Source organism: Lepisma saccharinum, chromosome 20 (genome assembly GCF_977018435.1).
Source record: "Lepisma saccharinum chromosome 20, izLepSacc3.1, whole genome shotgun sequence".
Taxonomy (NCBI): domain Eukaryota; kingdom Metazoa; phylum Arthropoda; class Insecta; order Zygentoma; family Lepismatidae; genus Lepisma; species Lepisma saccharinum.
The window spans coordinates 53,616,788-53,632,803 of record NC_139248.1 but is presented as its reverse complement, the minus strand read 5'-3'; the positions used below and the strand labels follow the sequence as shown (position 1 = coordinate 53,632,803).

The window sequence follows — 16,016 nt, the reverse complement described above, 5'->3', positions numbered from 1 at the left end:
AGTTTAATAATAAAATAAAATTACACTTCTTTGCATGTAATTAAGACTTCTTTGCATGTAATTAAGGACAAAGATGACCAGTTTTCTAGAACTTTAAACAACTCTGAAACAATTTCTAACATATCTGATATAGAAGATTGAAATATTTTCACACTTTTCATACATGTTTATAAATGGATACAATATCAATTAATCTGTAATGCGTACAATAATAGTTAAGACAAACAAATCATTGGAATTTTTAAAACACATAAAAATGAAGTGACAATTATTAGTACAGATTTAAAAAGGAATAATAAGTTATCGAGACTGAAATATAAAACAAGAAATGTACTTAATGTCTGATTCAGCAAATTAAGAAACTTTACTTCTCAGAAGCTTCATGTTTTTTTAATTGTTCTGCAGTAGCCTTTGCTTCTTCTTGCATCTTTTGTTGTTTGGCTTGTAAAGCACGGATCTCGCTTGCTTTACGTTTCATTTATTTCCTTTTGTCATCTTTGTGATCACATTTCTTTCTCATCTTCTGCAATGCTTGTTCGTATCTAATACGTGCACCTTTAACACTCTGGATCATATCTTTGCTTACTTCTACATTTGACACTCCCCCTACCACTTTCACTGCATCATAAACTTGCCGAATAGCCACAACAGACTCTTCTTTCAAGTTTTCTATTAAAACCTGCTTATTTACAGAAAACCCACTTTCCACATATGCATTGCCATGTGATAAAATCAAAACCAACTTAACAGTGCTCCAAAACAAGCCTAATCTAAGATGAATAAGTGAGGAATGGTAGTACGTAATGGTAAGTTAGTGACAGTTGCAAGTGCAAGTGTGATGGGAGTTAAGTATACACCATTCGACTGGCCTTCACATCATGATATTCAATTTCTGGCATATCTGTTGAGAAAACTAATTCACTACATGATATTAATGTAGATCTGCTGGTCCTACAAGTAATTCCATTTTACCATATGTGAGCTTTTGAGGCATGTAAAAATTCACATATCATGTCATACTATAACAATAGTTGAACATGATCAAAAACTTAAAATATGAACAAGTATTATGAACAGTACATAATTCATATATGGCACTAGTAAGTAAATATTTAAAATTCTGTTCTAAATGCAGTAAATACACAATCAACAATATTGTACACAAAAGATGGCAGAAAAATATTTCCCTAAACAGGACACTCCATTTTTTTTACTATTTTGTAAAAAAAGAAGGAAGAAAAAACTTAAAACTACTCCCCAATAAGGGAAATCAGATGAACACTGGTTAACTTTAGACATCAGGTTATCTTTATTATGCATTTTCCACATCTTGAAATATATTTTACGTCATGTAAAAGATCAAAATCGGTTAATTCAATTTTAAAGAGTGCAAAATTTATGAGGGCATACACTTGGTCACCAGCTCTGGAATCACATTTAAAAACAAGAAACAGACAAACAAATAGGTACGAGTTCCTTGCTGAAAGAGAAATGCTACAACAGCTTGGATTATCCACAGACAGTAGCATATCATAATCCCTCAGTTTTGCTTCATTGGGAACCATTAATCAATTACAAGATTTTCCCTGAGATTTGTATTTTTTTCAAATTCCCTGAGATTTCCAGGTTTTCCATGTTGTCCAGGTGTGTGGGAACCTTGGTTATAGACTTTCAAAATGTTGGAGTCTCATTGTGGACACGCTGTACTTCCAGAATCACTTATTCAATTGGAAACAACCAAAATTTCCCTTGCATAAATTATTTTGTTGCTTTAGGTGATAGATGTCATGTAATTGCAAATATGAGAATTCTGAATGTGAAATTATGAAAAATTCGGACATGTTGAGAAAAAAAATGGATGTCATTTCAGTGATCAACATTCAAAATACTTCCAGGATCACACATTGATTTGAAAACATCAGATTTTTTTTGTTTAAAATACAGGGTTGTGTAACAGACCTTAAATACATGTTTATTTTGCTTTGTAGATTAATACTGTGTTCATTTGTAAATGTGTTTGTTGAAAGTGTGCAAACATTTAGTTGATCTACAGGGTGAGGCAAAAGTCCGGCACCACACTTTTAATTTGAAAATGACTTGACAGAGGGCGATGAAATTTCGAATATGGATAATTGGGGTGGGGCACACCAGATGGTGCTACTGTGGATCATGGTGGCCATCTTGAAAGCTGCCATCTTGGAATTAGATTTTCAAATGGGAAGGGCGTCATGTAGCATATTATTTTGCATGTGCGTTTTCTCAGAAATAAGAATACGCTGTTATTTTCCCCCTAACTGTATTTGGTGAGGATATTTTTACAGTTGAAGTTCACATTTGGTGTAATGTAATGGGTTGGTATTTATTTGTTCCAGGTGATCTAACATGGCTCTAACCCTCCAAGAACTGATCAAAATTGTTGTTATAAGTGGGGAGCGCAGTGCCAGGGTCATTGCAGAAGATTTCAATGCCCGGCATCCAGAGAGAGACGACATCTCACATACCACAGTGTTGCATGTAATGCAGACGTTTAAGGAGACTGGAGACAGAGAACGTAGTGGACGGCAGAGAACCGCTACCGACAAAGAAATAGCAACAGCAATCGTGGCATCCTTGGTCAAGAACCCGAACCACAGTACCCGGCATTTTTTGTTTCAGTGTCAGGAGTCAGTCCGAGATCCATACTCCGTGTGTTGCATACTAACAAGTGGCATCCCTACAAAATTCAAATGCAGCAGTTCTTAACTGAGGATGACTCGACAGGCAGTTATAGTTTGCAGACTGGGCTTTGGCTCGTTGCAACGACGATCCCCAGTTACCGAAAAGTGTTCAGCGATGAGGCCATATTCTTTATGAACGGTGAGGTAAATAAGCAGAATCATCGTTATTGGTCGGATACCAACCCATCGTGGTAATGGTGTGGTGTGGGATATGGAACACCCGAATTGTGGGACCTGTCTTCATCCATGGCAACCTAAATGGGGAGAGATATCTGAATATTCTCCAGTAAGATGTGTTCCCCCACTGATGAACCCGAAAGATGAATTACCAGCCTATTTATGTGTCAGGCAGTGGTTGGATGGACATTTCCCAGGTCACTGGATTGGTCGAAGAGGGCTCACTGAGTGGCCACCCAGTTCTCCAGACCTTATGCCCCTTGACTTTTACCTTTGGGGGTCATCTTAAAGCTATAGTGTATCAAGAGAAGAAAATAAATCACTGATCTCCAACATCTCAAGCACCGGATCCAACAAGCATGTGACTCTGTCGACCCTGCTTCAAAAATGGATGCTTCTTCTCAAACAACTCTCACGTTTATAACTGCTCTGCTTCTATTAATGAAGAAAGAAATAGGAGAACTTAGAACTTGAATGCATCTCGTATTTATTGAGAATGTTTTGTGTCCTACATTTTGGGACAGCATGTCCTACATTTTTTTTTACAGCAATCTGGTAACCCTAGGAAAGACCGAGGAAAACCCCTCAAAATGTGTAAATGTTGAACCTCGATTTTACATCTTCCTACATCATACACAGTCCCAGTAAACAAATTGTCATTAAATTTTCCTGCATTCTACAATTTCCCACATTTTAAGATTTTCACATTGGTCCTACTAGAAGTTGGAATATTTTGCCTAGTTTATGAAGATTGTGTTCTTTATGGATGTTTTTTGTTGTTGTTAGCTCGTGGAGATGCATTCTGGTGAAGTAATGTAGCTCTGTTACCTTAATCTGAAGCACCCCAGCCAGAAGGCTTCACAAAAGCGAATATAGCACATGACATGACAATCAAAACAGCACCAGATGTGATGGGGGTGGCTACCGCTTCACAAATACAAAATATTAATGAAAAAATTAAATAAATTTACAATAAATATTAATTATTTTATATTACAATGTATTAGAACATAAAGCAAATCTAACAAACACGAAGGACTGAAACTTACGAAACCAAAATAGAAGCAAAGCTGCCGTTAGGAGTGTTAGATTTATTGATGTTGAAATATATGTTGTTACGTTAGGAATGCTAAGATTGGTAGTGTTATCATTTGCATACGTTTCTTTTCTTTCTATTTCAGTGTGCATTCAACCAGTTTTTACGAATAAAAATGGTGAAAGTACGCCAAGATAGGAGTTTCTATCTTTTTTTTTTTAATTATGCAGGCCATATTATCTTGGGATCAAATATCTCTGTTATTTGTGATTTTTGCACCAAGAAACACATTTTATAATGCATAAAACAGCAAAAACTATCAATTAAAAAAAGTTTAAAAATTGATATAATTCTCAGTCAAGGGCTCATTCAACTGTAGTAATGCTGTGAGCACAGAGCACAATTTATTTATTTATTTATTTCCTTCAACAGAGAAATTATCTCCTTTTACAGAAGGTTTCCAATAAAAAAAACAAATGAAACTCATAATATAATACAGTGAGACATAACATAATAGAACTCATACACAAATATAATATAATATAAATTACTAAACTATACTATTGTATTGTTACAATTGTAAGACTATGAGCACCAAATAGTAATCTAAGCATACAGGAACAACATGGAATCGCTACGCACAAAATAATAATAATTTTTTTAAAAAAATTGCCTTACATAATCACAAAACCTGTTCAGTACATAATCACAAAACCTGTTCAGTATGTTTGTAGTCATGCATATATTTGATCCATGAACAAAAAGTGCATCTGTTGTGATGATATCAAAGTTACACAATTCAAATCGAGTTTCTTAACCATTAGAAATCAGAAAATCATAACTCAAACAATCATTAAGGGAGCATTCACACCAAAGCGACAAGTGTCAGGTGACACGTCGCATGAGAATTTTACCAATCGATCACAGACTTGTGTGGCCTGACATGCTGCTACAGTGAGAAACTATGCTGCTGATTGTTTATTCCAAAGCGACACATGCTGCATGTTGTTTGTTGCTTTGGTGTAAATTCTCCCTATTTTTTTTTCCACAGTTCAATTAGAATTTCTTTAGAGCACTTGGGAATTTAACAGTGAATCTGAGGAAGCAGCATATCCATGAATGGTTGATTTTAAACAAAATGATGAATCGTACCTGATCCATGTGCAACATTTCTGGTATCTGACAGTCCATATGTCCCTCTGAGGGTTTGTGGGTGTGTTACTATTGCCTTGTATACTTTTGTAGGCCCAAGGATTTCTCTCCATCTTCTGATGGCATCTTCTCGGGCTAAGATATGCACTTCTGAAGGACCACTGGAAAGGAGACAAAGTAAATTCAAACAAATAGAATAAAGAATTCAGGAGAGTATCTACAGCAATTATCATAGAGAACTGATGTATCGATTATGCAGAATCATTAATAATTTGTAATACATACTACTACAGGTGAACACAGGGGCAGAAAAATACAAGGCACTCAGCCCTGAATTTTTAAATTCAGTTCTAAATCTTTTCTTTTGAAATTTCGACTTCACTTATGAAAATTTCCATTACCTATTATTTGAATAATGAATACAGTATGTATTTTTCAGTGTTAGTATTATTCGGCCATGTTACCTAATTTACAGCCAGTCAACTTTTTTCATATATACATATATAAATTGCTGGACTTCTGTTTTTGCTTTACTTGTTGGCCTGCATTGATGTTTTGTTTCTATTATATCTAATTAATATAAAATATATAAGAATTGTTGTGGTAAAACAGGCCAAATAGTTGAGCCTTCTTTAGAAACCACTCCGGCATAAGAATTAATTACTTTGAATCCAATCTCGCATAAATGAAATGCTTTAAGGTCACATTTTATAACTTAATTACTTTGATTCATGGCAGTTTTCTCTGATTCTTGGAAGGAGGCAACGGTAATTCCCATCCCTAAAAAGCAGAACCTGGTTTTTGTGAATGACTTGCGGCCCATCTTCATTCTGCAGGTGCTTTCAAAAATCGAAAAAATTGCAAATGATCAAATTCGAAAGCATATTGACAAATTTCATATCCTTCCCCGGCAGCAATCCGGTTTTCACCCTCACCATAGCACACTAATGGCACTCTTAAAAGTAACTGACGACATTTTTAACTCGATGGATCAATCTAACATTACGTTGCTCGACATTAGCAAGGCCTTTGACACTACCGCATAAGCTCCTTGTGGCCAAGTTTCATTATTATAAATTCTCGCCGACGGCACTTAAGTGGTTCGAAGTGGAAGAAAACAGCAGGTTAAGATGGGGGAGATATCTTCTCCACTTCACGTACGAGCTGGGGTGCCTCAGGGCTCGATCCTTGGTTCCCTGCTTTTCACGCTCTCGGCTGCTGATTTAGTCTCGTTAGTGAAAAATGCAACGTGCAATGTTATGCCGACAACACTCAATTGTATATATCCACACGTATATCAAAATTGCAGAACGCGGTCGCACTTTTAAACCAAGATTTGAAGAATATAAGAAATTAGTGCTCTTCAAATGGGTTAGTAATAAATTCAAACAAATCAATATTTACAATTATCGGAACAGGCAGTCTCTTGATGTTGTTACACCAGGAGACTCGAACCTGGGCACATCCCGTAAGTGGAGCCCAAAGCATGACACATTAGACCGCACAGCCACGGTGGAGGACAATAACTAGCATTTAATTATGAAATTGAGGGGCCAAAATTGAGATAACAAATTTGGATTTGTGCACCATTAATCCATCTCCTGACAAACTTTCATAATTCATTTGCATACCACATGGGTTGTACACCCACATTAATGAAACAACACAATTGTTTTTTTGACAAGTTTAGTGGAAAAATTACCTGTCCCCTGTCAACGCCAGAAAGTTAGTGGAATAATAACCTCTCTGCTTGTTATCGCAATGAAGCATGTAAAATATGTTGCGGTCTGCCATTGGCGATGAGCCAGGTAATCATCCAATCGTGGTCACTCTTATATTTTACTGTTGAAAGTAAACTTGGCAGCTGTGCGAGAAGGTGCGAGTTGTTCCAGTCTTGTGTGCTCACCTGTAAAACCACGGAAACGACAGAGAAATGAAGAAAATTGGAAAGACAATGAATGTAAGCGCAACAGGAACACAGGTAAAATGTACGTTGGACGTACAGACCAAACGAAGCACGAAGTGATGTGATGTGTTGCAGAAGTGAATGGTGCCGGTACATGGACAGACTCTGAGTCAAAAGATACCATTTTCCTTCCCTTTTACAACATGGGTGACTTTAACAAACAAAATGTCTGTCTTCTTGGTCTGATCCGCAGGTCAGCATGTGAGCGCATTTACAGGACAGACAGGAAAATTCCAAATGTTTCCCGACGTGCTAACACTTTCCATTACGTTATGCATCTGCTCTCAGGAAAGGAAGTCAATCTATGTAAACGAGCATTTTGCAAGGTGCATGGCAACACTGAGCGTAGATTGCGTACTGCTCGTGGTGAAACAGAAGCAAGGAAGAAAGATTCGTCTGCAAACAAATTGCATTCACCACCAGAAGATGGTAGAGGTAGACACTGCCAACTGGCCACATGCCATTGCGCAAGAAGAATTGAATATTGTCAGGAATCACATCATGTCTTTCCCAAAGATACCATTCGCACTACAGTAGGGCTTCAAACCCAGAATGCTCGTATGTAGTTGCAGTGCAGTTGATATGAACCTCACGGCTCATATCCATGTGCCGTTAATTATTATTGGTTATTTTATATTAGTTGGTTCTTATTACTTGATTGTTAATATTCTGTATTTGTAATCATTTATATTTCATAATTTTTGATAAATAGAAAGATTATTACTAGACTTATATAATCCACTAATATTTCCTTTATTGTAACAAAAGTGTAAACGGAGCCTAATGTAATAATCTATATGTTAATTTTCTGACCGAATCTTTAATATTGGATATGTAAATCTGTGTTCTTTCACGGTAGAAAATGTTTATGATTTAGATTGACATAGATTTGGTTTAGCAACAATGGGAAGATCGAATCTGTTCTTTTAAATTTAACGTATTCAATAAGGTTCAAGTTGCAACGAGGAATAATTCGAGTTTAGTCTTTATTATCAGAGATGAATCGTTCCCCTTATACAATTTTATTTGGTTTTGCTGCAACGTGGAAATTAGTTAAACTTTGATATTGAGATTGTGAATATAGACATTGAAGAGTATTTAGTTTTTGGAAATGTCGCAAGTCGCGCTGTGCAAATTACGTAATGCTTAACAAGTGAGCATCGATTGGAAAGGTATATAAGTAAATGCGGAGCTTAGTTTGCACGTATTCCATCAGCGTCGGCTCTACGATATGAACATCTAATGACACTTGGGAATAAAGATACCTGTATTTCGCCAAGCACAATTTATACTTCGAAATTTATAATGTTATGGGACGACAGGTTAGGATTGGCCGAAATCCTTTGAGGTTAATGACGCCTGCCTATTGGACATGTATTTGTCACTGTTGACCCATATATTCTCATTCTTACGGATAAATGATAGAATTTCAGATCTTCGAACTTTATTTTGGCCTTCTTCAAAATTTATTCAAAGTAGACTTATTTGGGCAAGGAAGCAAAACTAGACATGTAATGCAATAAGTCTAGTTTTTCAGTGGACATGTCATCATTGGCGTGTATATTGATGCAAGCTCTGCCTATTAACGTTTCTCGATCCCAAGTACTCAGTGGAGCCCGTAGATTCGATTCTGCTTAAATCCTGCCCGTATTAACATCGATACTCGTGACACATTTTGGTCGCAATACTGTAGGAAGGGGCACGTACGAAAGTTTTTGTCTGCTACTGAATGGTAGGCCGTAAGCTTCGTCTACGGTTGCAAAAACGACAGGGTTCTCTTCCCTGGTATGGCTTCCTCCTAGCGACGCACATACACACGTAACTATTCCCTGCACATACACATATTTGGATCTTTTTTCCCGTGGAGACATGCAGCAAATTAGAATTCTGGATTCATCGAATCGAATATTAACGAACAGGGGATTCTGTATTTCTTTTAAATTTAAGGATATTCATGGACTGTAAATTGTAACTTGAGTGTAATGTAAGCTTTCGTATGTATTGGAAATAAACCATCTCCTGGATAAAAATGAATGAAAAGAAAGGTCAAAGTAACCTCCCAGAAGATGCAGTTGCCAATCTTAAAATTTGAGAAGAGTCGTTCATTTATTTTATGATTCACCAGCAACACCCTTAAGTTCTCAATGCTTTATTCACCAAGCCCGTACCTGAGAGGGGTCAGAGTATCCCATTTAGCCGTCTGAGTTTTAGCCGAGGTGAAATTAGAACATAAGGTATTTGGAAGATTGAGGCAGGCTAGGATTACCATAATTTGCAGCTCTCTGTGTGTATGTTACTGAAAGGCTATCTATAGTGGAGAGTGAAATAACACACAGTTATAGTTATATGAACATACATATATATATTACGCAGATGAATTGCGTCTTACATAAAGCTAAGGTCAACCCTCATGCGTGAATAAGCGCGCGTAACGGCCATAGTAAGTCTCGCAGGTAGGTAAGACGAGCAGAGCCGCGCCCGCTGTGAAAGAGGTTGAGTTGACAGTAGCGTCGAGACGTTCGTCGCGTCCAGTTAAGCAGCTGCCGTGCGACCGATCAGTGGTTGTGCGTTTTTCTTCGCCTGTGCCTCATTTGTCTACAGTATATTTGGGTATACAAACTTACGTCCGACCGGAAGTCACGTCGTCCTTGGCAATTGGCACTGCCATTGCGTTCGTGACAGTTGGCGATCATTGGGATCATTTCGTCGTCCGTATCAAGTGGCACCCTAAACGTGGGGCCCGATTGAGAAAAGATTGTGATTCCCTATTGAGAAAAGGTTGGTGAAGGCTCGATTGAGAAAAATATTGGTGATAGCTAGATTGAGACGGAAGGAAGATAAACATTTCAATTGAATCCAGAGATGCAGTCCTTTAAGATAAAACACTCAACGTCCTTTGGATGTTCATCAGTTGTGTCAGAGGCGCAATGATATAACAAGGATCCATTAAATCTAATGTCTTACGTCCGACCGGAAGTAAATCCACAAGAAGGGAAGAAAAGGGAGGAGTATCAGCGTAAGCTACATGAAATAAATACAAGAAAATACGTCGAGTGGCAGAGAGAATTCGAAAAGACAGAACAAGATGATATGATCCACATTTTTATGTGACGTCACCAGTAGAAGATATGTCACTAATGTATTTATTTTTGTAAAAGAAAGCGTAATTTCTTTGTTATTATATGTAATAATGCACCTTGTTTGTAATATATATCTTTTGTTTATCGTTTATTGTATTTTATGCTACATTATAGGTAATTTAATGTATCTTTGTGTGCAAGAGTGCACTATACGAATTTGTATTTCTAAAGATGTATAGATGTCAGTTTTGTTGATAGTATCCTTTTGTAGATAGTGAATGATTCATCTGTACTTTAATCTGTGTTCTCGAAAATAGTATAAAAGCGAGGATGTCGCGTAAGAATCATCACACTTTTTTGCCACGGATCGACGAAGCTTTTAAACTTAAAAAGAACTCCTCGGTGTTGTGCATACATCTTGGTATGGTAGTTCGGGGCGCAAGCTAGGCCTATGTGAACATAGGTACGCCGATAGCCATGCATTGATGATATGCACAATACTGCAACCATTCTACGTCAAATAATAAAGTTAGCCTAAAGATTAATTTGGAAATAAAAGGCTAAAGAGCAAATATTGGCTCGGTTATCATTGCATATCTCTTGGTGTGGTAGTTCGGGGCGCAAGCTAGGTCTATGTGATCATAGGCTTGCCGATAGCCACGCATTGAGTTTTATGCGTTTTAATTGAGTCAATTCATCGACAAAGCGAAATCCTCGCCTTCGTCTCAAGTATAGTTGCATTATAATTGCAATAAATAAAGAATAAAACTTTTCAGTTTATACATACGGCAGTAATGTGGTTTTATTTCTCTGTGCTGTGAATATTGTCTTTGCCTAACACTATCCCTGTACCTGAGAGGAGTCTGTGTACTTCACCGAGTCTCATCGTTCACCGCTGAGTATTATTAAGTTAATATTAATAGTATAATAATACGACGCGTCTAAATAATTGTGCTTTAGAACGTATCAAGTGGCAGCTCAACGTGTTGGCTCGATTTTGTAGTGTACAAGGGCAAGACAATTGTTTAAAGTTGAGATTCATTGTGCAAAAGCACTAAACTTTTATATTTGTAGAAAAGCACAGAACTACTTCGTTCGAAATGGAAAGAAAACATTTGCGTAGCGCAAATAAAAATCTTGCTTCAAATTCAGAGCTTAATGTTCCCGATTGTTGTCGGAACATTGATAAAGATAAAACCACATTTGTGTGCAAGAAATGTACAAAGCTTCTACATTATGAATGTTGTGGCTTAGATGTTCGATCTGAAAGCCGTGAAGTTACCGATTTCGTTTGTAAAGAATGTGAATCATTGTCTACAACTATTACATCTGATCCATTAAATATGTTTGAAGCTTTAAAAACCATGATTGAAGGAATTAGCAAGCAGCAAGTTGAAAGTGTGGAAACATTACAGGCTGATATTAGCAAACAGTCTGAAACACTGCAGGCTGATATTAAACAGCAAGCTGATTCCATTACCAGCTTGAAAGCTGATATCTGCAAACAGTCTGAAACACTGAAGGCTGATATCTGTAGACAATCTGACATATTGAAGGAAGATATCCTCAGAGAATGTGCGTTGCTAAAGGATGATATCGGTAAGCAGCACGATGAATCTATGAAAGCTTTAAGAGCTGAAATAGGCGAGATGGCCTGTGAAATACAACAACTAAAGTCTGAGAACGAGAATACTAGGGCCCGATTCTCTGAAGAAATTCGGCAGGCTAGAGAGATGGACTTTGATGAGTTCCGGCGTAGCTTGGCAGCCGATGTTAATAAAGCCACGGAAAGTGTTCGCATCGATGTAGAGGATATTAATTCGAGATTCACTGAGGAGTGCAATAAGATTATTGAAAAACAGCTGACGATGGAACAGATATTGGCCGAGGCCGAGACTGACAAAATACAGTTCCGGGCTAGGTCCAAGAAAATATTAGTCAGATTTCAGTAATTGTGTCTCAAAGAAGCAAGGACGTTGAGGAAATAAAAACTCAAGTAGAACAACTTACGAATCAGTTAGAGACCATGCACGTTACCCGCCAAACGGAAACAGAAACTGGATCTCGAACAGCTGGTCATCCGTCTGCAGTTGCTGAGAGTGCAGCGTTGCCAACCATGAACATTGAACTAAATGAAGCGATGGACAGAGCCGGTGGAGAGAGAACTAGAGAAGACAAACAAGTCTGTCGCCCACGAGTTACTGCTGATTCAAGAGCTAATGAAGTGGCGTCTGCTGTTCCACCTACCTTTAGTCTTTCGGGCGATGACAGAGGTTACAGGGCCCGGCACAGTCTTTATGAAGAAAGGACCAAGAGGAAACGTCTAGAAAGGAAGAAAGATCGCAGTTCCTCCTCTTCCAGCACCAGCTCTGACTCTCAGTATCAAGCAAAAATCAGGAAGCGAACACGAAGGCATGGAAATTCAAGGAGCGGGCCAGATGAGTCGCCGCCAACAACTCGGCGATCAGCAATGACTGGAACTCCAAGGATGGCAGACCTTAATTCCTTGTCGAAGTTCAAGGGAGACCTGGAAGCCCAGAATGCTGAGCAATACTTCAAAGAACTTAATATCAATTTTGATTTAATGCAGATTCCATACGAATACCGATTGGAAATTATTCCTCGGCTTTTCAAGGGCCAGGCTGAGCATTGGTTTCGAGCAAACCAGTTAGAGTTCAAGTCCTATTCTGATTTCTGCCGTCGTTTTCGCAAACAATATGCTTCAGAAGAGGCCAAAGAGAGGCAGCTGACAGCAGTGAGATCTCGCCGATACTTAAAGCAATCCGGTATGAGCATGAGGAATATGCCTGGTCTATTTACTCAGCCTACCACAATCTGTCTGCCCATTACATAGAACCTGAGATTGTGAATTTAATCATCTCCCAGCTTCCATATAGAGCTCGCAGTCTGAGTCTAGCTAATTCTCCTCAAACTGTACGGCAGCTAGCCGACTTTCTGAAAAGGTTCGAGGTGCTTGAAGAGCAGGACAGTTGGAAGCCTGTGTGGAATAGGGAAGGTGCAGGCCAGGGAAATGCTCCCAGACAAAATAGAATTGGAAACCAACAACCCAGAGTCAGACAAGTTATGCAGAACCAGAGGAATGGATATTCCAATTACAACAGACGACGTAATCCTCCTAGAAGGGATGGCAGGAACAACTACGCACTTGGGCCGCGTCGTTCCAGATCTGATCCAGAAGACCATTTCCGTGACTCTTCACGTAACGCCTCTGAACCCAGTAATTTCAGAGCGACGGCGCCTCCGTTTGAACCTTCTGCTTCACGTTTGACGAACGAGCAACGTCAAAGCGTCGACATAACCAGAGACTTTTGTTGGGCACCATCGACTAGTGCTAATCCGAATGGTATGGAGTCGGATTTAGCCAGTCACCCAACGTGAATTCTTCGTTCCCGATCACGGTTGGGCTAAAATCTTGGACTTCTCTGGGAACCGATGACAGCGATATAAATAGTGAAGATAATCATCTTTTTGTTGTGCTGACTCTCAATGAGGGAGAACAAAGTTTAGATAGAGCACTACAACAGGCAGTTAGAAAGGAAAATTTACCCAGGGCTCCGTTAATTAAAACAACTGTAACCAGCGTCGATTTTATTTGTGTTCTGGACACTGGCAGCGAATGTAATCTCATGAGCTATGCCATTTGGAAGATGATTAAAGAGAAGCTGCCATCATTGCAGTTACAAATATGTCCAGATGTTAGGCTGACTGATTTCACTGGGAGAAACAAAACTAGAGTTGTACGATGTAGACAAGTATATCTGGAGATTGCTGGAAGAAATTTATTGGAGGACATGTTTGTCTTGAAGGGTCTCGAAGCTGACTTTATTTTGGGCTACCCATTCCTCAGGAAAAATATGAAGCAGGAATTGACCTACAGCGCGAGAAGTTATCCCTCACCGTAGACGGAGTTCCGGTAGAGCAGGACCTCGTGAATAATGGATCTTCGAAAGGGACGTATGTAAGAAATGTCCGTGAAGATTCCCATGTCGATCAGTGGACGGCTAGTCCTGACGACATTCTGCAGAAGGTCAATGCGAATGAGATTTTATGCGAAAGGGGTAGAAGCCAATTGAAAGACGTCTTATTGAAGCATAGAGATGTATTTTCCGAGAGACCAGGTACTATTAAAAACTTCCAGTGTGAGATTGAACTCACCACCACAGAACCTGTGTATCGATCTCCATATCCCATACCTATAGCAAAAAGGAAACTCCTGGAGGAAGAATTAGAAAAGTGGAGACAATGGGGTGTTATAATTCCTTGTAATTCCCCTTACTTGAACCCTTCAATTGTAGTCGACAAGCCTGACGGTACATTACGCCCATGCATTGACTTCAGAAATTTGAATAAAATTGTACGTGTTCCACGAAATTCAGTTGAGCCCATTTCGGATGCCTTACAAAAATTTAAAGGTGCTCGTTATTTTACAAATCTGGATCTGGCTTCTGGATATTTACAGATCCCTGTAAAAACTGACTGCCAACCATGTACTGCCTTCTCCTATAAAGGATGTCAGTGGATGTTTGCTCGAATGCCTTTTGGTATCTCTAGTGCTGTGTCAATTTTCATAGCTGCCATGCATGCTGTATTTGGTCCTGAAACCGAAGAGTATCTAACTCAATATATGGATGACTTGCTGATTTTCGACAAAGAACTCTCCAAGCATCTCGAACATCTGGACGAAGTGTTGCAGCGACTCCAAGAAGTGGGGATGACTGTAAAGCTGCGAAAATGTGAATTTGTCAAAAAGGAAATTACCTACTTGGGTCACATTGTTTCTGGAGATGCTATCAAAATCCAACGAGACAAAAATTCAACCGTTAAATTATTTCCTAAACCTAAAACTAGAAAGGATGTTCGGAAATTTCTTGGCCTCGCCAACTGGAGGCGGAAGTTCATTGAAAATTTTGCAGCTAAATCTGAACCGCTCACCAAGCTGTTAGGTAAAAATCAACGTTGGATTTGGCGAGACGAGGAAGAACAAAGTTTCCAGCTACTGAAGAATGAACTTGTAAGAGATGCTGAATTAGCACAGCCTGATTTTGAACAGGAATTCTGTATCCAATGCGATGCTTCTGGGAAAGGATTGAGTAGTATTCTTTTCCAAATGGATGGTGAAGAGAGGAAGGTCATTCAGTATGCAAGCCGAAAACTGAAGGAGAACGAACGCCATTACTCCATCCATGAGTTAGAATGTTTGGCCATAATCTTTGGAGTTGAGAAGTATGCTGTTTATTTGAAAGGTAGGCCTTTCACTATCTACAGTGATCATAAAGGGTTGGTATGGTTACAAGACGCCCGTAACTGGAACAGTCGTTTGACTCGCTGGTCTCTAAAACTCCAACAGTACCAGTATAAAATAGTATACGTCTCTGGTCGCCAAAACGATCTGGCAGATATTTTATCTCGGTATCCTGCTGATGATATACCCCAGATTCATCCTGAAAATAGCCAGCAGACATTCAGAATAAACTACCTGTGGGCCGAAAGAGGAGAAATAGATGACGTCGACAAGTGGAGAGAGGCACAATCTGAAGATGAATTCTGCAAAAATTTACTCCAATCTCTAAATTCTCAGGAACCTAACCTCAGATTGCATTGTTCCTATCGCATTCAAGAAGGAATTTTATTTAAGAGAGGATCAGACAATCAGTCCCTTTGGAAATTGTGTGTTCCGGTGGTAATGAAGCAACCTCTCTTGAAAGTAATTCATGATGAAGCTGGACATTTTGGAGTATCCAAGACATTGAAGCGACTTGCAGTACGATACTTCTGGAAAGGCATGAAGGATGACGTGATACAGTACATCCGAGATTGTGAAATTTGTGCCCAGAGTAAACCAGACAAATTAGGGATACTCAAGGAGA

The 16,016-nt window shown here is 38.8% G+C and overlaps 1 protein-coding gene across 1 annotated transcript in view; it reads right to left on the bottom strand.

The window, feature by feature from the left end:
* Window positions 1-16,016, bottom strand: part of nmdyn-D6 (nucleoside diphosphate kinase 6) — a 38,365-nt gene that overhangs the window by 1,658 nt on the left and 20,691 nt on the right. Inside the window, exon 3 of the mRNA XM_083141485.1 lies at window positions 5,083-5,243. Within this exon, the coding sequence (XP_082997611.1) occupies window positions 5,083-5,243 (161 nt within the window). The remainder of the gene's footprint in view (window positions 1-5,082; window positions 5,244-16,016) is intronic.